The sequence below is a fragment of the Tachysurus fulvidraco genome, chromosome 1 (genome assembly GCF_022655615.1).
Source record: "Tachysurus fulvidraco isolate hzauxx_2018 chromosome 1, HZAU_PFXX_2.0, whole genome shotgun sequence".
NCBI lineage: Eukaryota > Metazoa > Chordata > Actinopteri > Siluriformes > Bagridae > Tachysurus > Tachysurus fulvidraco.
In genome coordinates this window covers 36,441,348-36,464,746 of record NC_062518.1, presented here as the reverse complement: position 1 = coordinate 36,464,746, position 23,399 = coordinate 36,441,348, and the positions used below count along the sequence as shown (strand labels likewise).

The 23,399-nt window shown below is 42.3% G+C and overlaps 1 protein-coding gene across 1 annotated transcript in view; it reads left to right on the top strand.

The window, feature by feature from the left end:
- efnb3b (ephrin-B3b) overlaps positions 1-23,399 on the top strand; it is a 66,346-nt gene that overhangs the window by 21,622 nt on the left and 21,325 nt on the right. Inside the window, exon 2 of the mRNA XM_027164985.2 lies at positions 9,068-9,363. Within this exon, the coding sequence (XP_027020786.1) occupies positions 9,068-9,363 (296 nt within the window). The remainder of the gene's footprint in view (positions 1-9,067; positions 9,364-23,399) is intronic.

The following is a 23,399-nucleotide window of genomic DNA, read 5'->3' as shown; positions in this document are numbered from 1 at the left end:
TTATTTTTTCACCCAACCTGGGCCCCAAAGCCATCTGGAGCACCTCTATGTGGGTGTTTATGGGTCTGGTGGATGTTCTCAGCTCACTCAGAGCAGAAGGTCCTCCGTAATATTTTGAGGTGAAGCTTATAGACGTCAGGGTGATGTTTAAGCTTTGGAGCCGATCCCTCCGGGATGACGCAGTATGCGGCCTCGAGCCCACCCCGGCCCTCAGTAACCTCTTCTAATCAGACTGTTAAGTTTGAGAGAGTGAGTTTAACCTGGTGCCAGCTCCCCTGAGGTACTCCACACACACACCAAATACTCTCTCTCTCACACACACACACACACACACACACACACACACACACACACACATACAGCATAATGCACACACACTCACTGACTGACACGGGGGCTAACGGTCAAACACCAGCTGAGCAGTAAGAGGCACTTTAGCCTCTAAATGTACCACACTCCCCTTGAATCCACATGGAGCGAGATGCTGTGTGTGTGTGTGTGTGTGTGTGTGTGTGCGTGTGTATTCACCAGGCCTCTCTCATTTTTGTCTGATCCTCCAACAGGCCTTACCTTTCCAATGTGGCTTTATGGCTCTAATTAACTGTGGTGCAAATCATTCACACACACAGGCTATAATTTTTAGGCCGACAGTGAGAATATATAGCCGTGTTACTGACAGATCCCTCAGCTTGAAGAGGATGATATATAGGAAAAGAGAGTGAGTGGCTGCCAGACAAAGAAAATGATATAGAGAAAAAAGTTGATACTGATTTCATTTAATTTTAGCCTGAGTGCAATGGCCAGAAAATAAGTTAATTAGGATCGATTTCAGATTGGATTGGTGTTAAACTCTTCTGTGTGGTTTGGGTCATGGATAAACCCTGAAGAACAGGCCAGCAAGTCTGGTGATGATGTTTGTGTTTGTGTGTGTGTGTGTGTGTGTGTGTGTGTGTGTCCTGTGTCGCATAGTTACAATGCGAGTGATATGGAGGAGATGTGACACCATCGCTGCAGCAATCTGGAGTGGGGGGCAGTGCGGCAGCATGGGCAAGGACACACTTACCTTCAGAGTCCCACCGCGCCTATCTCTCTCTCTCTCTCTCTCTCTCTCTCTCTCTCTCTCTCTCTCTCTCTCTCTCTCTCTCTCTCTCTCTCTCTCTCTCTCACTCACACACACACACACACACACACACACACACACGGCAAGCTTTTATCTCAGCTCACCTTCCTTTTGCATATGTATACTTACACCACTCTTTAAAATTCTCATTTATTCAATTTTTGTTTGCTTTCTTTAGCCTGTCTTCAGTCAACCTCTTTTTTTTCACTCACTGTTCCTTTCTGTCTCACACACTGATTTCTTATTCTCCCTCACTCTCCATCTCTCTCTCTCTCTCCATATGGAAACTATTACTCCTGCCGTTCTTCTCACCGCAAACATTCCAGCATCACTTCCAGCTTTCTTTGACTTTATTTCAACCTTGTATGCCTAGTTAGAGGCCTCTCTCTCTCACTCTCTCTCTCTCTCTCTCTCTCTCTCTCTCTCTCTCTCTCTCTCTCTCTCTCTCTCTCTCTCTCTCTCTCTCTTCAGTCCCACACACACACACACACACACACACACACACACACACACACATACACATCGTAAGTCAGTCTGACTCATATTCTTCATCATAATGATCAGAATTCATAAGTTTGTCCACAGAAATCTCGGTAATCGTCCACATATGAAACGGACCATCTTGCATACAAAATCCAATTTCCATCAGTTCCACATGTGCATGTACGAGCAAGTCACTCCCCCATGGCTATGTTTACAAATTAAAATGAGGTCCAGACTCGGTTATTTATAATGCTACATGACATGAGTGTACATAATCATTATGTTTATTTCATTGTGCAGTATGATGTTATTGACCCAGTTGTGTGCATGTAATAAAGACGATGATGTTTTTTTTCCATTTCTCACATATCATTATTGGCTTGTTTGGTGATGAAGCTCAGCTCAGGTCAGTGTTGTCTCGCTGCGCCTTTTAACACTGTGCTCTATTAGAGCTGAGCTTCTTACATTGGCCTCTGGTACGGTAGCAATGCTTTTCAGTAATTTGTTTTTTTTTTAATCGTCTGCTTAGGAATTAATAGCTAACAGCTCTGTTAGTGATAGTGACTGGCTGTGTGTATGTGGTATGCACAAAAGCACAAAGCCCAGTCTGGTTCGTACCCTGTGATTTTAGAATAGGACCCAGATTACTGAATGCATGAATGCTTCTGTTTCTCAAAACCATGTAGCAGTACTATGATTTCGCTGCATAACCCCAGCAGGACTTTGTAAAGGATTTTAACACGCTGATAACGTCCTTATTGTTTGATTCGTGGTAAATCTTATTTTTGTCAGGTTCGTTTCCTCATTGTGCAGATTTTAATTCCTGTGTAAATTTCAGTCATTTCAGTAATCTGTCATTTTGTTGCTATCATTATGAGCTGGTGAACGAAGCCAAAAGGAACTGATTTAATCCGAGCACGTCTCCCGAGTCAGATTAAGATGATGACGACATCACTTTCGCACTGTAACTGTGGCGATCCTGTCGTCTCATGACCTGCTGGGAAATATAACTAGAGACTATACGTTTTGCTGGAGATGTGAATTATACTCTTAATCTGCCTCATAAGAAGAGAAAAGAGGGAGGAATCTGAGGTAGAGACAGTAAAACTTATAGGTGTTTGAAGTCTAAACTAGTTTCTTTGTTGAATTAGAACAAGACATGAAGCTGGTTGTGGTTGTGAAGCTCTGTAGTGGTTGTGGTTTGCTCTTCCAAACCTCAGCTTCCAGAAGATTTTTCTTCTTTACTGACAATCTTTTTCTATCTTCTGTTTGAACGACTGTAGCCGCGTTCATTATAAGCAGGAAGCCGTCACTCCTCTAGAGAAACTCTGTATAACTGCCTAACAGGAATAAGAGACACTGGAGCGTTTAAACCCAGTAATACAAGGTCCTGATATTTCTGTAATTAGTTTGAACCTACTCAAGGCTTTTTATTCTGTGCACACACACACACCCACACACACACACCCACACACACACACACACACACACCCACACACACACACACACACACACACACACACACACACACACACACACACACACACTTCCAGAGGTCCATCTCGGTGCACCTGTGTGCCAGAATCACTTTTGGACCCGGCTCAGGTTGCCCGTTGGAATCCTTGTAATGCAAGAGTGAAGAATGGGAGAAAGGGGAGATAGAGGGGAGAAAGACAGAAAGATGAAGGTGGAGGAGGAATCGACGAAGGAGAGAAAGCGAGAGAGGAGGATGAGGGTCAGCAGAGGTGGGGGGCCACGCTGAAACTAACACTTGCTTCTTTTCTTGGGCCATCAGGGTCATGAAAGGGCGTCGGGAGAGTTTGACAAAATGATGTTTCTGCCCTCATAAAAGAGCTGGGCACACACACACACACACACTCACTCTCATACACACACACTCACTCTCATACACACACACTCCTCTGTCACCTCTGGCCCCTCCATCCCCCAATCCATGTTTCAAAGCGTGGACGAATGAATACAGCCATTGTTGCAGTGAGAGGAGGAGAGATAGAGAGAGAAGGTGCAGGGTGTGTGTGTGTGTGTGTGTGTGTGTGTTTGGGGGTGTCCTGGGTGAAGAGAGAGAAGCTGAATGTTTATGATGATAGGACGGGTTTGAAGACATGCATTTTCCTGTGCATAATTATTATAAACACAATGAAGGCTAAGCAATAATTTTACTTTAATCTTTTCTTTGAGGTCTGAGTAAAGGCTTTATGGGGCCTATTAGATTTACTGCATTTTTCTGAAAACACACACACACACACACACACACACACACACATTCTCTCTCACACACGTTTTATATTATTATATTCCGCTTCCAAAAGCCCTTGCGGCATGTTCTTTGGATACGTATCTTCAAGGTTTAGCTCTGGATGTCCAGCCGACGTTGTGCATGTGTCCCTCTGTTTCAAGTTGTGCGATTGGACACGCGTGTGCACATTAGATATGTTTTAGAGTTTTGCTATGAACATTCACTAATTATTTGCAGAGTGCTTGCTTAACCTTGAGTGGGCTTATTAGAAATCATTGCTTGACAGTTGTTCAATCATGAGAGGTTAAAGTGTTCCTGAGCTAAAATTGCTGCAATTATGCTGGCACTGGAAAGCTTTCTGCAAATTTTCAAACTCTTTGTTTATAAAGCAAGCGAGAGAGCGGAGAAAGAAATGCACTGGGTAATATACTGAAACGTGCTACTGTTGTAGGCCGTGTGTGTGTGTGTGTGTGTGTGTGTGTGTGTGTGTGTGTGTGTGTGTGTGTGTGTGTATGCATTAGTGTGTGTGTGTGTGTGTGTGTGTATGCGTTAGTGTGTGTGTGTGTGTGTGTGTGTGTGTGTGTGAGAGAGAGAGAGAGAGAGAGAAAGAGAGAGAGAGACTCAGTGAGAGAGGGAGAGAGAGAGTCAATGAGAGAGTCATTGAGAGAGATAGAGAGAGAGAGAGAGAGAGTGTGTGTGTGAGAGAGAGACAGAGAGAGAGACAGTGTGTATGTGAGAGAGGGAGAGAGAGAGTCAATGAGAGAGTCATTCAGAGAGAGAGAGTGTGAGAGGGAGAGAGAGAGAGAGAGCATGTGTGTGAGAGAGGGAGAGAGAGAGAGAGCGTGTGTGTGAGAGAGGGAGAGAGAGAGAGAGCGTGTGTGTGTGTTTGAGAGAGAGAGAGAGAGAGAGAGAGAGAGAGAGAGCATGTGTGTGAGAGAGGGAGAGAGAGTCAATGAGAGAGTCATTGAGAGAGAGAGAGAGAGAGAGAGAGAGAGAGAGAGTGTGTGTGTGTGTGTGTGTGAGAGAGAGAGAGAGAGAGAGAGAGAGAGAGAGAGAGAGAGAGAGAGAGAGAGAGAGAGAACCAGATATTTGTGTTGGTGCCCCTATTGTGTCTGGATGCAAAATTGTGTGAAAGACAGAAAACAGAGAGAAAGGAAAAAATGAATGGAGTTTATTTCTGCTAGCGTGACCATGTAAACATCACGAGCAACCTCCACTTCGTTCTTCCTTCTCCTCTTTCAGTCCTGGTTCTCTTTTTAAGTCCTCAGCAAGTTTACATCCACAAAGTGAACAACCTTTTGCTTATTTTCACATTATTTACACAGTTATGCCACTTTTTTTTAATTACCTTTCAGTCATGTTGTAGCTTGTGTTTGTTTTGCTGGACCTCTTGGTAAATCTTCATCACACTTCCTGTCAGTTTCATATTAGCGCACTCTTATGTGGTTATGTCTCAGTCTCCACAGCCCACATCAACAAACTTATTTATATATTTTCTGCTAATTTGTTGTAGTTTCCAAACGAAAATGAAAAGTAATATTTTTTTAAATTAAACCAATAAATGATTGTTGTCCTCTTTACTCCAAGTTACTGCTTTACTTGCTGTTTAGTGTTGGTTGGATTTATAAGATTATTTCCTATTTTTAAAAATAGGAAATTGCTGTTTTTAATTAAAAACTCCTCCTTTTTCTTCCTTTTCATTCCCTCATTCATGGGACATGGGAATAATTCCCATATTCAGCCTTTTTTCTGCACTCACTACACTAAAAACTCTACGGATCCAGTTACATAAAATTCCTTGTTTACAGAGGGCTGTATAAACACCTGTCATGACTGATCGGTGATGAGTTACCTTTTAATGCTTAAGCACAGATGATTAGTTTATAGCTGTGTGTAAGATGTAGCAGTCTGAAGAGCTTATGTTTTGTCTTGTACTTTTTTAATGAACGCATATTTCTCCATCCGTTCATTTCGAATCATTCTGATTCCCTCGATTACGTCTTTTTAAAGAAGCCGTACAGAAAGTTTGTTGAGCAGAGCAGAGAGTGGGGCCAGGGGCAGGGGGCAGATATATACATTTTCCCCCCCTTTTCTGACTCTAATGCCTCTGGCCTTGAAGCTAGCCTCCGGACTAATGAAGTGCCTTCAGCTAAATCATTAACACAAATTCATGTAATCAGTCACATCAGAGGATTTGCTACAGAAGCCAAGCTGGTTCATGCGTAAAAAAATGGAGACGTTGAACCACGGCTAATTTTCCTTTTGGTCAGTTCTGACAAAAAAATTTTTGCTGCCTTGATGACCTCTGCTCTGACTCGTTTCACACCTCCATTGTCCTTTTCTCTTCTTTATCTCTTTGTCAATCCCATGGCCTGAGGCACTTTTTCCCCTCGTTCTTCTTTTTCAGGTCCACCACACCTCTCTCTCTCTCTCTCTCTCTCTCTCTCTCTCTCTCTCTCTCTCTCTCTCTCTCTCTCTCTCTATATATATATATATATATCACTTCCCCCCCCTTTATACCCAGCTAGTTTGCTTACTAACTCACCAGCACTACTCTGCTGCCTTCTCTTCATATTATAAATAAAGAACAGAATCAACCCCACAGGAAATGCCCCTGAGTGTGTGAGGTGTTAAGGTGTGTATAGTAAGTAGTGTTTGTGTGCAGGTGTGTCTGTAGGTGAATCCCTGCTGCACCTGTAGAATGCTTGGGTCAGGGGCTGGGCTGGAAGTGAGGGCCTGTTGGTGCATGTCTTGTGTTGAGCTGATTTCCATAAGTGTATGTGTATGTGTGAGGTGTGGTGCTTTGGGGGCAGGAAGAAACAAGAACACGAAAATAGCAACCTGGTTCCCTTTAGCAATTTATCTGTAGTGTGTTAAGAGGGTGATGAGTGTGTGTGCTCCTTACTGTAAGAGGACACTGATACCCTTTAACCTACGTAAGAGGAACTGGAAACTGTTGTCTTACCAGACAGACATAAACACACACACACACACACACACACACACACACACACACACACACACACACACACACACACACACACACACACACACACACACACACGTCAAGTTGTTGCATGGTAATTCTAGATAAACATTTCGACTGTTAAAGCTAAGCCTTATGCTAATCCTAGCCATCACTAACACAGCTGAAACTCATCATTGTGATCGTTAGCTACGATTATTCACCCGACGCAGAAATTAAATCATTTTTATTACACCTAAATATTTGATTGTTTTCCTTTTGTGGTGTCCATTATATGTTTTTTTTAATAATACATGACTGCTTCTTAGTTCCATTAATTGATTTGATCATTAACATTTTAAAAGTAAACTCAGTTACCCTTCAAATAAATAGAGCTTGTGATTTAATACACTGCAATCAACAAACGCATGTTTTCTAACATCAGCCAATTAGCCAGCTTTAGCTAAGCTCATGGATATCGGAGTGGATTATTTTTTAATCAATTGTGTAGCTATATTTAATTATTTAAGCAATGATTTTTAAAAGATTGTCCCCATATCAAATGTATCACTAAGGACATGATGTTACTTTCCCAGACTAGCCTCAGGGTTGCTGTTGTTTCTCTGAAGCTTCATTATCTTTTTTAACTGCCATTTACATGCTAATGCAGAAACGGCTTCAGAACAGGAGCTTCTGCTTCGATTTGTTTAAATGTAAATATAGTCATGAGGGGTTAACCGTGCGAGCACGACTTTGTCTTTTCTCTTATCTATGATCAGGGGCTTTTTGTGACACCCCCTCCTCCACACACACACACACACACACACCTGAGCTTTAGAACAGGCTGAAACTTTAAAACCGGTCAGAGATCAGGGTAAACAGGCCTGGAGCAACCAGAGCCTGGAGAAGTGTTGAAATAGTAATTAGAGCTTAGCGCTTTGAGTGGGTTAGTCGCAAATCTGCCGCGAGAAAATGAAAAAGAATCCCACATGTTTACATATTTGGGCACATTTATATTACAGTTATTTAGGTAAGCAGATTGTCACCTTTCTCAAATAACTACATGTGATATTTACAGTGTAAAATAAGATGAGAACCAAACACAAATAAATCGAAGGAGGAAGACGAGAAATGAATAGAGCACATGAAGGTCTGTGCATGTGAGATCACTCAGTGTTAGCGTCAGGCACAAAATGTCACCGAGCTCCTCAGGCCTCCCTCTGCTGCTCACAGTCAGGTGTGTGTGCCTGTTTAGAGGTGTGTGTGGGTGTGGGTGTGTGTGTGGGTGTGTGACAGCGAGAGCGAGAAGTCATATTTTGGAGGTTTCTAAATCGTAGTGATTTATATGTATCCTATCATGCATCATGACTCTCAACAGTCTTCTCAAGGTAGCAAATACAGCATTTTGTATTTGAGACTAATATTAATCAACTCAAAACTCAGAGTGAAGAAACAAACAAACAAAAAAAACGTGCATCTGAATTTCATCAGATTCTCTTTTCAAACAAATTCACAATAAATTATGCCACTGTATATTTGTGCTTTTACGTTTGTACGTTGTCACATACAGTACGTTACTGTAAGCTGAAGAAAATAATGAGTGAAAATAGGGACCGAGTTCTATACAATTTAAAAGTAAGCTGCACAACCGTTAGACCGGAGCCAGTTCATGTCTAACAGCATATCTTGATAGTGTTCAAAAAGAAAGACTTTAAGCTATTGAAAGTTAAAATATCTCATTATTTTGCACGTTGTATTATTGAAAAGGTATTGAACACTGTGATACTGTGTAACCCTACTCCTCCGCTCTCTCTTCCCAGGTTGATGCTAGGTTTTTGAGCTTCCTTTTTTTTTCCTGCCTTCGGGAAGTTAATTGAATTAAAGTTATTCATTAGGTTTATATCCAAAGCCGCTCGGTAATCTTTGAAATGTAGTCCTAGGTCGTTTCTGTGATGTTCCATTCAAAGAGAACTGGGCTTAAAAAGAAATGGATTTAAACAATTATCTATTACAAGGCTTTATAAAATTTTAAAATTTACATTTAAATTTAAATAATCATGTAATTATTTCATTTAGAGAAAAACGTATTATTGTTTGAAGCTGATAAATGACAAGCCTGGTGAACATGGTGATGGTGAATCTCATGGGATAATGAAGAATAATTAATCTCTCTCTCTCTCTCTCTCTCTCTCTCTCTCTCTCTCTCTCTCTCTCTCTCTCTCTCTCTCTCCCTCTCCCCCAGGTTTAGTGATGATAGAGGTTATATCCTGTACCCTCAGATAGGGGACCGTCTGGACCTCATCTGTCCTGCGTCAGACCCCCCAGGACCCCGCGCTCCAGCTGAGTACGAGTACTACAAGCTCTACCTGGTGTCCTCCCGCGATCAGGCAGACAGATGTGAGGTGACGGGAACTCCGAACCTGCTGCTCACCTGTGACAAGCCCAACAGCGATATGCGCTTCACCATCAAGTTCCAGGAATATTCGCCCAACCTCTGGGGACACGAGTTCAAAACCCTGCATGACTACTACATCATCGGTGAGTGAGTGTGTGTGTGTGTGTGTGTGTGTGTGTGTGTGTGTTTGAGTGTGTGTGTGTGTGTGTGTGTGTGTGAGGGGGGTGTTTTCATGACTTGATTTGTCTACTAATGTTCTTGCCATCTCCAAATGTTCATTGCTCATTCTGGTTTTAGGTTTGTTTTCATTTTTCCTCTGATTCTCGGCCTAGATTTAGCACATAATGAAGGCTATCACATGGAACCATCTTGTTAAAGGTCATGTTTTTTTGGGGGAGTTGTGTCTGGAACGGCACATGGTGGCAGGTAAAGAAAACAAGCTAGCACAAACACCGGCGTCTCACCTCCGGATTGGAGAGAAAAGTATTCTGTAAAATATGTTTTACTTTTATTTGCACTTTTTCTCACATATTTTAAAGCAAAAATATATTTGATTAAAAAAGTTGTACGGATGTTATTTTAGTATCTATTCACACATGGAAAACAGAGCGAGACAGAATGACAGAAAGCAAGGGAGACAGAAGGTGTACTCGCGAGAGGGGAAGTGAGAAAAGTTGGGAGGGGGAACAGGTTGGACAGAAAGAAAAGATATGGAAAGAGGGATTACATGGGAAGGGTGATGAATGGGAGAGCTGCCTCCTGCTTTCCACTCCTATTTGTTCTGACTTGTTCCTACTGTAATGCCTTAGTGCAGTCGTTTCTGTAGAGACTCTCAATACCGGCAGGGCTGGCCAGCATTTCTTTTCTAATACCGGTATTCCAAATACAAAACACTTTTGTGAAAAATATTTTGAATGGTGACATGTTGTAAAGCGACGCTTATGCGATTGTGGTGGATTTTAGCGCAGGAGCTCACAGCAGAGCTGCTACATGGCTACACATGTTATTATTACTCTGTTAAAGGAAATGGAGCTCTAGCAGTTTGAGACTCTATCCAGCATGTTAAAAAAATCATAACTATTACTGGATTTCTAGAAGCTTGACAATGTATATCGTTAGGCTTATCTTATTTATTTGTTAGCTAGTGAGCTGCAAAAAGAACTAGTATGTAATGCTAAAAACGTTTGTTAGCAAACAGGAGAAACAAGTTAGGTTTACAGATAAATGTTAACATTTTCGGAATGGGAATACTTCAGAAATCACAGAGGCAGAATAGTGATGGACACTTGGTGTTAGAATTAACTATCATTAACAATATATCCAGTATCCAGTAATACTCGAACGAATGCTAATAATTAGCTACATCAGATGGCTCAATTTTTAAAGCTTATTTGCCCCAAATATATATATTGTGGGGTAAGTAAGTTGAAGGTTAAATTTATGCCTCAGTTAGTGTTTTTGATAGATGCTGTGGCTCACCGATAACAATCAGGCGAAAGGTGTTTTAACCTGCCATGACTGCTGCTACTGCTCTGTGTGTGTGTGTGTGTGTGTGTGTGTGTGTGTGTGTGTGTGTGTGTGTGTGTGTGTGTGTGTGTGTGTGTGTGTGTGTGTTTTTGTGTGGATGAGAATGTGTGTGTGTACATGCCACATTTATTCCATCTATACAGGCTGAGAGGTGTCACTGCCATTAACACACACACACATACACACACATACACACACACTCCCTGCCAGGGCCTTTATCGTTGCTCCAGCAGACCCAGCAAATCAATTGACAGGCTGAGTGGATCGATGAGGTCTCAACTGCAAGGTCAGACACACAAACAAACACACACACACACACACACACACACACACACACACACACACACACACACACACACACACACACACACACACACATATGTGCATTTATAGATAGAAAATGGACAGGTGGAGAGGTGGGTCAACACGTAATGAGAGCAGCTGAAGGAGAGAGAACGACTAAGATAGGGAACAATGCAGGTAGAGATAGAAACGAGAAGAGAAAGAAACAGACTTGCTGATAGAGGGAGGGTCTGAGACTGTGAGTTATAAATGGAAAGAGAAGGAAAGAAACACAGATGGATCAGTGAGAGAGAGAGAGAGAGAGAGAGAGAGAGAGAGAGAGAGAGAGTTATTGTTTATCCCCAATCTGCAGCTGTATAAACAGTCTCGAATTGAAGGAATAGTTTAACCAAAAAATAAACTGTATACAACATCTCAGTAACCCGGAATGTAATAAATCAGCCAGGACGTGTTTGGTGTCCAAAATTTGATTGTTTAGTTTGACGCTGGAGCCATGATATTAAAGATAGCAAAGTTGATAACAATTAAGAGAAGCCCCTAACTGCCAATTTATCATCCTGCAAACTGCAGGACACCTTAATATATTATCATTAGCATGACTTCTGTAGTACAATTCTGCATCTGCGGTCTGCATTTTAACATCCACCTCCTCCCTGATGCTTGCTCTGAGTTATGTGTGGGACTGTTTTTCCAATTTCCTCTCCTACCTACTCCTGAACAAATTCTGACCAATCTCTCCCACTCCTGTAGTTTTTGTTTTTGCCTGCCCATGATGGCTTCTAATAAACTTAATTGGTTCTATTTCCCAACATATAAATGACTAAGTAATTTAAACCACAACAGTCCCGACCAGGATGAAGTATTTATTGATAATAATGTACTGATAAAAAGACAGCATGAGAAACCTGCCCCATCTACTACACTCCAGCGTTGATACAAACTCTGCATCTGATCGCCTGTTTTTAAAAAATTGCTGTTGCATTCCACAGGATTCCAGGGCTTCTTCACACGTTCCCTGGCATGACACTTCACTCTAAGTACACTGAGAATGAAAGTATTGCAGAATTCTTTTGTGTCGTTACTAGCTATATCGTTCTCTGTCAGAAACCACATAAGCAAAACTGAGATACCAAACAACTTGGCAGTTATATGTTTCCGTTACTTTTTAGCAATGTTAGCCATCAGTGGAAAAGTACATCAAACATGTCTTGGCTCACTGACAACATGTTGTGTAAATTGCGTCAATTTTATTTTTGGCTGAACTATTTGTCTGTAAATACATCTACAGCCTGGTGACAAACAGAAATCACTATTTTGCAGATTTTACAGTTCTGTTGTGGTGACCAAGGTTGTGAGTTTAAATCTTAGCCAAGCCTGAGAGCTGCTGCTTATCCCTTGAACATTTTTGGATAAAATAAGCTGTGGGATATATTATATCAAAAGTATATTAATGATTACATGGACAGTTGATCATCAGTAATGTCTCTAAAATATCAAAAAGCACCTGAACAGTTTGTTTTCCAACAGTTTTGTTGTGTGGAGTAGAGATCATCTGGCCATGTCTCTGTGTGTCTGTGTTTCATTTTGATGTCTCGTCATTGTGATTAGCACCGAGACAAATTGAGGTAAATGGAAAGACAAACAGACAGATAGAGCGATTAGCCTGATGGAGATGAGGTGTGATTTGGATCATATAGTAGGACATTGTAAGGGTCACTGAACATTTAATTCAGTTTGTGTGTGTGTGTGTGTGTGTGTGTGTGTGTGTGTGTGTGTGTGTGTGTGTGTGTGTGTGTGTGTGTGTGTGTGTGTGTGTGTGTGTGTGTGTGTGAGAGAGAGAGAGAGAGCGTGACCATTGCAAGTTCTATTATAGTTTAGAGTACATGCTTAATTGGTTGTGCACTATGCCTTTGCATTTAACTCTGTGTTTGTGTGTGTTTGTGTGTGTGTTCGTGTGTGTGTGCATCTGTGCGTGCATGTGAGCGCGTGCGCGCGCGTGTGTGTGTGTGTGTGTGTGTGTGTGTGTTTGTGCTCATATGTAATCTGTAAGCATGTGCATGTAACAGGCCACTGCCTTTAAGGGAAATTGTTTAAATTACCTCTTATGCACGGGTTAATTCAGTCAGTGGGCTTCAAATGAGCTGGAACACATACTACATAATTTTGTGTGTGTGTGTGTGTGTGTGTGTGTGTGTGTGTGTGTGTGTGTGTGTGTGAGAGAGAGAGAGAGAGAGAGAGAGAGAGAGAGATAGAGATGTTTTCTTCTCCTTAGGTTTATCACGTGTACTCTTCACATCTAAGTGTCATGCTTTTAACATACTGAACTGAACTCTAACCCTGACATCTTATTGGATAAAAGAAAAACATATCTTATTAAACACATGTGAAGAGGTAAGGCCTAGACAAAAAGGATGTTTGTATTGTGCCATCTATGAGACATTTTTGCTCTAATGAAGTACAAATACACAAAGTGTCTACCCACATATTCCGTTTTGGAATATACACAACTACATGATAAAGATCAGGGTAAGAGACAGAAGAGTGAAAGAGAAAAGCTTTGTCTCACATGGTGCCTGAATTCTTGTGGTCCACCTCCAGGTCTGAACATTGCTGACGGTTGCATAGGATTAATATAGGATTGAACCTATGTTACATATGGGTTTAGCTTATCAGAGGGTACACTTTTATCCGATTCAGTAATTACAAATCTGTCTTCCTGAGGTTTGCTGTGGATTCACTGAGGCCGTAACTGAGCTGAAGAACTTCCTGAATAGAAATGGATGAATGGATGTAATCGTTTTACAAGCTTTCACATGCAAATATAAAGTGCGTACTGTAGTAAAATCAGCTTCCTGTAGCCTCCATACTGATTCCCTAACGAATTCTGCAGTTTACAATACATTAGGCAGTCAGTTGTACTAGATTAACTAGTTTAACGGATTTGTTTCAGAAAATATTGATGTCAGATCCCTGACTTATTTGCACTAGCATGAGGGTGGCGATTGACGGAGACAATAAAGCATCAGCCGAATGCAGTAAATAAAATGCTGCCCCATGTTATGTAGTTACATGCAGGTATAAAGAAATACACTGTGATTAGTACTGGCTAACCATCGCATGCTGTTTGGAGTGGATGACTGCTGAGTTCACGCTGATGCAAGGCTTCGGCAGAGTGCATTAAGAGACCATGTTCAGAGGATAAGTCTTGCAGACCTCATGAAAAGATTATAAATGCACCATTTGGGACACAGTGAGAGAGCAAAAGGTTAAGAGAGATAAAGAACGGCCGGGAGGGGGGAGAGAGAGGAGAGAGAAGTGATCGATGTTTCATAAACGTTAGTGTAACTGTAACACAACTCTGAACTTGTCTCGCCGTATCCACAACACACACACACACACACACACACATTAGGTTGTCAGTCAGAGTGCACAGCTCTGACAGGAGTGGATCTGCAGCGGGTTTGCTGTTGCTGCGTGTTGCTGTGACAGCAGGCAGAGACAGATGGCAACCTGTCACTCAGGAGCAGAGAGACAGAGGCGGGGATGAAAAATGAACGAGAGCTGAAGGAGGAGAAGAAAGTGATGGATGACTGAATAGGTGCAGAAAGGAAAGCAAGAGAGGCACAGAGGCAAAGTGAGGGTAAGAGAGAGGGGCGAGTGGTACATCTGGAGTCAGGGAGCAGAGAATAGCTCACACACGCTTATACACACACTGACACACACACACACAGTCGAATACAAGCCTTGGAGATTAACACAGCTCCCAAATACACACCAGTGGCCACATCTGCACTGCGTTTGTCTATGGCATCTGCTGCCATGATGCTTTGTTAAAGCTCAGTGTAATGACCGTGCCTCTCTCTGTCTGCTTACCTGGATGTGTCTACGTGTGTGTCTGTGTGTGTGTGTGTGTGTGTGTGTGTGTGTTTATTCTCTGTATGCCTACACAGCTCTCTGTTTGTTGTAGGTGTGATGAGGGCGTTAATTGCTTTATTTACCCTGTATGTGTTTGCTCCTTGTGTGAGTTATGAGGGAGAGAGAGGAAACTGAGTAGTGAAAGAGGGAGGGAAAGAGCTAAGGGAGCCAAGGATTGAAAGAGATCTATATCTGATAAATATTTGAGCATTTTAAAACCCTATGATTTCACTTCCCCTTTTCTGCCCAACATTAAATCCACACATACACCTAGAGGGAAGATGAGAGCAGGAGAGAGGAAGGAGACCTTAACAGAGCAATGGGATGAGTGAAAAGAAGCAACGCTGGTGGAAGTGTGCATTAACACGTTTAATGACCCTGTTTAATATGGCTAACATGCTGCTATTCTGTTCAGCTGGGTCACACATCTGGCTCGCTCTGCTGTCAGCGGACAAGAGGAGTTTGGTGCGGCCGCGTTCGCCAATCGACACGGCCGGGTACCGAAGTGTTCTCAGAGACAGAGAACAGGATAACTGTGACAGCAAATGGAAAAAAGAAGAGAAGATGAGGGTTACATAAACGCACACAAACACTTTTAACACAAGGACATTCATACTGATGAGGACGCGGATAAATGTAGGTCGGGACAGAGAGGGGAAGTGGGAGAGACTCTGGGCTTTTTGGGTTGAGAAATATCTCTCTAATGATGGAGAGAGATAGATAGAGAGAGAGAAGGAGCGAAACAGGGGACCGGTAACAGTACATTGAAAGGAAAAAGTGTGCTGAGTGTGAATAAGAGAATGTGACAAGTCGCCTCTCCAATTTAGGTCAGCATTCAGAACCATCGTCTCTCTGTAGGAGCAAACGTGGCCTTGTGTTTATTAGTGCCATATGTGCTTTATGACACCGTTTGATGCTTGTGTGAGTGTGGATTTCTTTCCCTAATGATCAAGTTCATTCTTACATGAACACTGTGATTAATTTAACAGCTACCGTTAGAACATAAACACTGACACAAACTCATCAGGCCCCCCTTGACAGCCTCTCTCTCTCTCTCTGAGGAGAAAGTGGACAAAGCGTACATTGTTCCACATTCTTCCAAGGAACTACTTGTGGAGGGATGTGTTTCCCGGGAACAGGGGGCCGGTTTATACAGCCTGCACCATGCCATTGACCCTTGACACCATCTCGGCGGCCCGAATGCACAGACATGCAAACATGACCGTGATTTAGCGTGCGGGATCACACAAACATGACCCATTAATGGCCATAATGAACACAGCATGCATTTACAACACGCGCACACACAGCTGCAGCTACACAACTCTGCACAATGAAACAAGCACGCCGGCGAATTACACATGCTGTAATTTACACTCCGAGACAGACGCACGATTGAAATACAGGCCTTAACGCAGCAGTCGGACTTGTTCATGCTATAAATCTCTCTTAGCTCATATATCTATTATATACACAACCACACACACATACATACACACATACACAGAGCGACATCTTGGATAAGCAGGACTTTAAGCAGCAAGGATGTTTGCTGTGCGTGCACAGAGATTATGGTGTTCGAGGAGGATTGTGCTGACGAGCTGTTCTGTGTGTGCACGCCAGAGAGACGAGGACAAAAGTGCACGGTTTAGCTCACTCGCAACACACACACACACTTTTGAATTTCATTAAACTGCCTCTTCAATTTGATTTGGTCTTCCCGGGCGGACTGAGTATGGGTTCTGTACTCTAGCACATCTGTGCCTTCTTTATTTTATAAATCAAATTTTTTGGGACATCCAATACAATACAAGGAGATATTTGTCTGAGTTCCAGTCTCTATCCAGCATCCTGCCCCCACCCCCTCACCCTCACTGAAGCCTGCTCCATTTCTTTCTTTCTTTCTTTCTTTTTTCCTTTCTTTCTTTCTTTCTTTCTTTCTTTCTTGCTTTCTTTCTTGCTTTCTTTCTTTCTTGCTTTCTTGCTTTCTTTCCAGCCATTTTCTTGTTTTAATAGCATGCACAATGCCAAAAGAATAATTTGTTGCATGCTGTCATACGACTCTGAGATTTTAATCGTCGTTAAGAATGCAAAAACCATGTTGTAGTTTTGGGAAGTGGTGTTTGTGGGTAACCGATCGCCTTGATGATATGATCAGCCTTGTAATGTAAGTGGACCGGTTTTCTGCGCCGTGATAGGTCGATTTGGGTTCCGCTTCAGGGCTTAGGGTTCTAGAATAACACGTAACAGGACTACAGCCTGCGAGGATTTAGATCAACTTGCATAGATTAGGAAGCGGGGATCGTAGCGTACATTACCCACTGTTCCTGCTTAAAATGCCATTTAAGCAGGTTTTTAATTACACATCACCCAGAACAATGTGCTGATTTATAAGATGTTTATTAACTCTGAAGTGTCTGTCACACCACTCTGTCTGCCTGGCCTGGGCTGGGCTTCCCCAGTCTCTGTCACATTCTCTATCCACTCTTTTAATACATGCAATTATGCAGTTTAATTAAGGTAATTAATTCTGTAGGGGAATGACACACACACACACACACACACACACACACACACACACACACACACACACACATACACACACAACCTGCCTCTATTCAGAGTTATGGATCCAACTTAATCCTCATGCCCCACACTCCAAACTCTAAACAACCTGAGATAATAGGACAGAGTGTTTTGTGTGTGCACGCGCGCGCGCGTGTGTGTGTGTGTGTGTGTGTGTGTGTGTGTGTGTGTGTGTGTGTGTGTGTGTGTGTGTGTGTGTGTGTGTGTTCACTAACAAGCTAATAGCCTGCTCTCTAACTTGAAGTGTCTGAAACAGGCAGAGGTGCGATAAGGAATATATTTACAGGAAACTGCATTTTCAACCCAGACCTCACACTCCACTTGAGTTGCTGGTGCAGTGGTGGTGAAGATTGTGCTGGTAGTTTTGAGATAGCAGATGTAGTTCTGTAAGTTTGGATATCTGACACAGAGAGAGTGTGAGAGTGTGAGCGTGCATGTGTGAGAGAGAGAGAGAGAGAGAGAGAGAGGAGAGAGAGTGTGTGTGTGTGTGTGTGTGTGTGTGTGTGTGTGTGTGTGTGTGTGTGTGTGTGTGTGTGAGAGAGAGAGAGAGAGAGAGAGAGAGAGAGAGAGAGAGAGAGAGAGAGAGAGAACCAAAAATAATTCCTGTTCAAACTTTTGCATGTTCTGCCTGTCATGCACACCTTATCTGTGTAAGCTACTTTAGCACATGGTTTGAATATATTGAACCTGATGAAAAATGAATCCACATTTAATCAGATGAGCATAATATGTGTTTATAATGTGTTTTATGCTTGCATTTTATTATGAAAGAAAACATGCCTCCATTCTAATCTACATAATACTACTCCTCCTTTACTGGGAGTGATCATAACCACTCCTCCTTCACTGGGAGTGACCATAACCACTCCTCCTTCACTGGGAGTGACCATAACCACTCCTCCTTCACTGGGAGTGACCATAACCACTCCTCCTTTACTGGGAGTGACCATAACCACTCCTCCTTCACTGGGAGTGACCATAACCACTCCTCCTTCACTGGGAGTGACCATAACCACTCCTCCTTTACTGGGAGTGACCATAACCACTCCTCCTTCACTGAGATTGACAGCCACACAGACCTCTAGATAGTGCTGTGTTTGTTTAGAAACAAATCAACAAAGAAACTGCACATTGCACTGATGCTTCAAGTACAGAAATCCTAAACAATCCATCTAATCAGCTCCCTCCCTCCTTCACACTTGCACACACAGAAGCTCATTCCCTCTCTTATCCGCTGCCTCACACACACCGCCAAAACAGCATCCTTCCAAATGTGCAGGCTTCCAAACCCAGCTTCAATCTGCAAATCCACTGAGGAAAGACAGACAACAGAAAGTATGTCACATTCAGCAAATCTCACCACACACACACACACACACACACACACACACACACACACACACACACACACACACACACACACACACACACACACAGAGACAGAGAACAGTCAGCCCATAATCCCATGAAGCAACATGTACACACACACACAAAGACACAACCACACACGTCCACCTGCAGCACACAGACACACACACACACACACACACACACACACACACACACAGTGTCATTTCACTGTCATCACTTGTTCTCCTTGCACAATCCATCAGCTCTTTTTGTCCTCACGCTTTTTCCATTCCTCTACCTCATTCTTTTTTTTTCTGGGTCTCTCTCATTCCGTCTCTCCCTGGAGCACTGGGCAGGGACAGATGTCAGGATGTATTATTTCGACTGGCTGCATCTTCAAGTTGCTCTCTCTCTCCATTTGATTTCAGTATGATGAGCTTTATTGGCACGGCCATATTTAGCTGCAGCTTTGCCAAAGTGTCGTCAAAAATAACAAGAAGCGATGTATTAAGAAATTCATGAAGCGTCGGCTTTGATTGCATTCGGATTTCGCTTTGGATCGGAGAGGAAGAGTTCGAAACAAAGGAAGGGAAATGAGAAGACAAAAAGCAAATAAGTGTAACAGTAGAAGTCTTGGTGAAGCTGTTGAGGGTTGGGAGGCTATGTCAGCACTCGCTTTTTCAGACTTGCATAATTTCAGCTGGATGTTTGTCCCAGTGGGTAACATTATGGTTTATGTAGCAATTTCCACTCACTCTAGTGGAGGGACATGAATCTTATACCTCACTGATTTCAGCCATATTCTGTGAAAATGGGTTTGCTGTTTAATTGCAACACAACCGTGCTGCTAAAATCAGTAAGCACAAAAAAGTTTAAGACACATGCAGTTTATTTATTTAGATTAAAGTAACATTAAAGACTGACATTTAGCACAAGACTGACCTAAATGTAATTTATGCCTTCCCCAAATTTTATTTAATATGTATTCCTGCAGGGGTGCACGGTGGCTTAGTGGTTAGCACGTTTGTCTCACACCTCCAGGGTTGGGGGTTCGATTCCCGCCTCCGCCTTGTGTGTGTGGAGTTTGCATGTTCTCCCCGTGCCTCGGGGGTTTCCTCCGGGTACTCCGGTTTCCTCCCCCGGTCCAAAGACATGCATGGTAGGCTGATTGGCATCTCTGGAAAATTGTCCGTAGTGTGTGAGTGTGTGAGTGAATGAGAGTGTGTGTGTTGATGCCCGATGACGCCTGAGATAGGCACAGGCTCCCCGTGACCCGAGAAGTTCGGATAAGCGGTAGAAAATGAATGAATGAATGAATGTATGTATTCCTGCAATATAGGCAATGTTCTACTGATATCATGGTAGAAAGTAGTACTGATTGTATTTAGTCTTTAATCTCACGAAGCTTATTGTAACCACATCTAGCAGCATGAGGGATACAAGTCTCTCTTGCTTTATATAAAGTATGTGTGTATATGTTGAACAGAATTTCAGTGAAAGGCAGCTCTGTGTGTGGAAATGCCAGCGGTCAGAAAATAATCAGAAGATTCAGGAATCTGAATATTTTCACTATATTCTGTGTGAACACATTCGATGATTTCGTGTAAACAGTTCAGGAGATGAACCAGCCCATCTGAACCTTTACCCAAGCCCTACTCAGAGTCATCTAGATCACTTTTCCCCCGTTCTGAGGTTCGATGGGAAAATTGAATGAAACTAAATCTCTGGACGTGCACGTAACTGAATGATCGTATGCATACAGTATGTGCTGCTTCTGCGTGATCGGCTGATTAGATAACTGCTTGAAAGAGCAGATTTACTGGTTTCTATTAAAGTGGCCAGTATGATGCTTATAAATTCCTGCTAAAAAACAAACCAAACCAAAAGCCTTACAAGTGACAGGGGTTGCCCTAAGTACATTCCGTCTGTTATATTGTACGTACCAATGTTTGACTATATTGTGGCTGTTAAATAAATAAACAAGATCATGTAACCGTAATGTCTGTAAATGGCTGGATTATAATCAGCTCAGTCTGACCCAGTAATGGATGTCCATGATGTCTCTGTTCAGCCGGGGCTCAGCAGTGCCCCGAGGTCTGGATCTCTTTTGGAAAATGACTGTTTTAGTCTTTTTCATGTTTCCTGTCAGGCTCCAGGTCTGTCAGTCATGCTCCAGTAGATCCAGACTGTGCTTTAGGCCGTGTTCAGTGGGGGGCAGCAGAATCAGGTCGTTCTCTTAGAGGAGCAATTTGATCTCTGAGTTGTGCCGAGCGAGACCAGGTGCTGCAGGACGCTCTAAAATGGCGGCCTGTTCGGTCATGTAAAGGTTAAACACTGCTCACTTCAGAGTGTACTGTTCATACCTTATTAACATTGTGAATTATCCTCTACACATTCCGCAAGCTTTGTAAACCAGGCCGTTGTTCCAAACACAGTCGAATGTCAACGGGGCATCCGTCTGCTTTCTTACATCTCCGCAAAACAAATATCTACGTTTGTTTTGTTTCGTGTTGGTTAGGAGCTGAGCGAGGCATCACGATGACCCAGGATCCTATAATCTGGCACAAATCCAACTGGCTTGATGAGAGTGTTTAAGTCTTGAATGAATAATAGTACAAAAGCTTTCCCTAGATTACTGTTCACACAGATGGCCTGGTAATTATTCGGATCAAATCCATCTCCATTTCTGAACACAGAAGTTATGAGACCATGAGTCCAGATGTCAGGGACTACATCATGAGAGATTCATGTGTTTTTCTCAGGTTTTTGCTCATTACTGAGAGTTGTAGCAGTAGACACGACGAATATAATAATGTACGACGTGATGCTTAAAGATGTTTTAATATGACGAATGATTATAATATTTATCCTGAATATTTTACTGGAGATTTGCTTGTAAAGTGGCAGCAAAAGGTTGGAACCTTGTTAAAAGAAAGTAGAAGATTATAAATAAATGAATTCAGTAAAAATAAGGAAAATGAATAAAATAGAAAGGATGGGTACATAAAAATATCCTGACGCTCAATTCCTCGTTGCAGTGGAGTTATAAAAGTCCTGACACCAGAGAATCCCCACGACAGTGTATCATGATGGTAGTACAGTGTGAGATCAATATGCTGGAACTTAATATATGAGAGCTGGGAATATTTCAGCTCGTTTGTTGTAAAAATATAATGAAATGTCTTCTTTTTTTTTCTTCTTTTTTTTCTGATTCTGTTTTCAAACAAAAAAAGTGAAGTGACTTCCGTTTGCATCCTTTTGTTTTGTTTAACTGTTTTCTTCTACATATTATGTTGTTCCTACAAACAATTTTATTTTCGTATGGGCTCTTCATTTCTAGTCAATTATGCGTATTTTTTTTATTCTGAATTCTGAAAATCTCATTTATTTCTTCGTTCGGTCCTATTTCCAAACACTCGTGTCAAACCACTTATCATCCCTGGGTTTTTTTTAGTTTCTTAATTGTTTCAGTCGACATATTTGGGCAGTCTTAATGAAGGTATAATTCATATTCCTACCTGGAAGATGAATGTCTTCATTACATTGGGGAGTGTGTCGTTTGCAGGAAGGTGTTTAATATAGTTAAATTCTGGAGGCTCTGATTGCTTTCTGGATCTCTTCTGTGCTGTTTCGGGTCGGTGCAGCAACCTCCACATATTGAACAGTTTACTGGGCTCTGTGTATGTGTGTGAGAAGTGTTAGCGTCTGTTCTTTTAATGAACACAGTAATTTGGCTGTGATCGTTCTCTCTCTCTCTCTCTCTCTCTCTCTCTCTCTCTCTCTCTCTCTCTCTCTCTCTCTCTCTCTCTCTCTTTCTCTTTCTCTTTCTTTCTCTTGCTCTCTTCACCGAACCACAATATGTGGTGTTGGTGAAGTCTGGCTTTCAGATCAGTGTGGCTTAAGACTGTCTGTACTGATTTAAAGAACTCCAGATGTTGCTCTTCGTGTGTGTGTGTGTGTGTGTGTGTGTGTGTGTGTGTGTGTGTGTGTGTGTGTGTGTGTGTGTGTGTGTGTGCGCGTGCAAGTGTGTACATGTGTGTGTGATTTAGGCTGCTGTTTTAAACCATAGGTTTAAGAAATGTGTGTACCTATTCTTATCCAGGCCTTGTCTGTGCTTGTGCATTTATTTATGTTTATATGTATATTTATTTTAAAGACGTTAGACCTTAAAGGGACAGTCCTTGGCCATTGGCATCCAAAAATACATAGACGATCACATGTGAGGATACACACACACATGCTGACCCCCACACACACTGACCAGCACATATTTGCATGCTCACTCATGCTTGGTGAAAACACAAACCATCAAATAAAAACAGATGGAAACAGAATAACTTTGTAGACACACATTCTAGCACTAATGACATGCACGACCGTTGGCGTGCAGAAATATACGCCATCTGTGCCCAAATACACACACACACACACACACACACACGTTTTCTCATACACACACACGTTTTCTCATACACACACACACACACACATATGTACA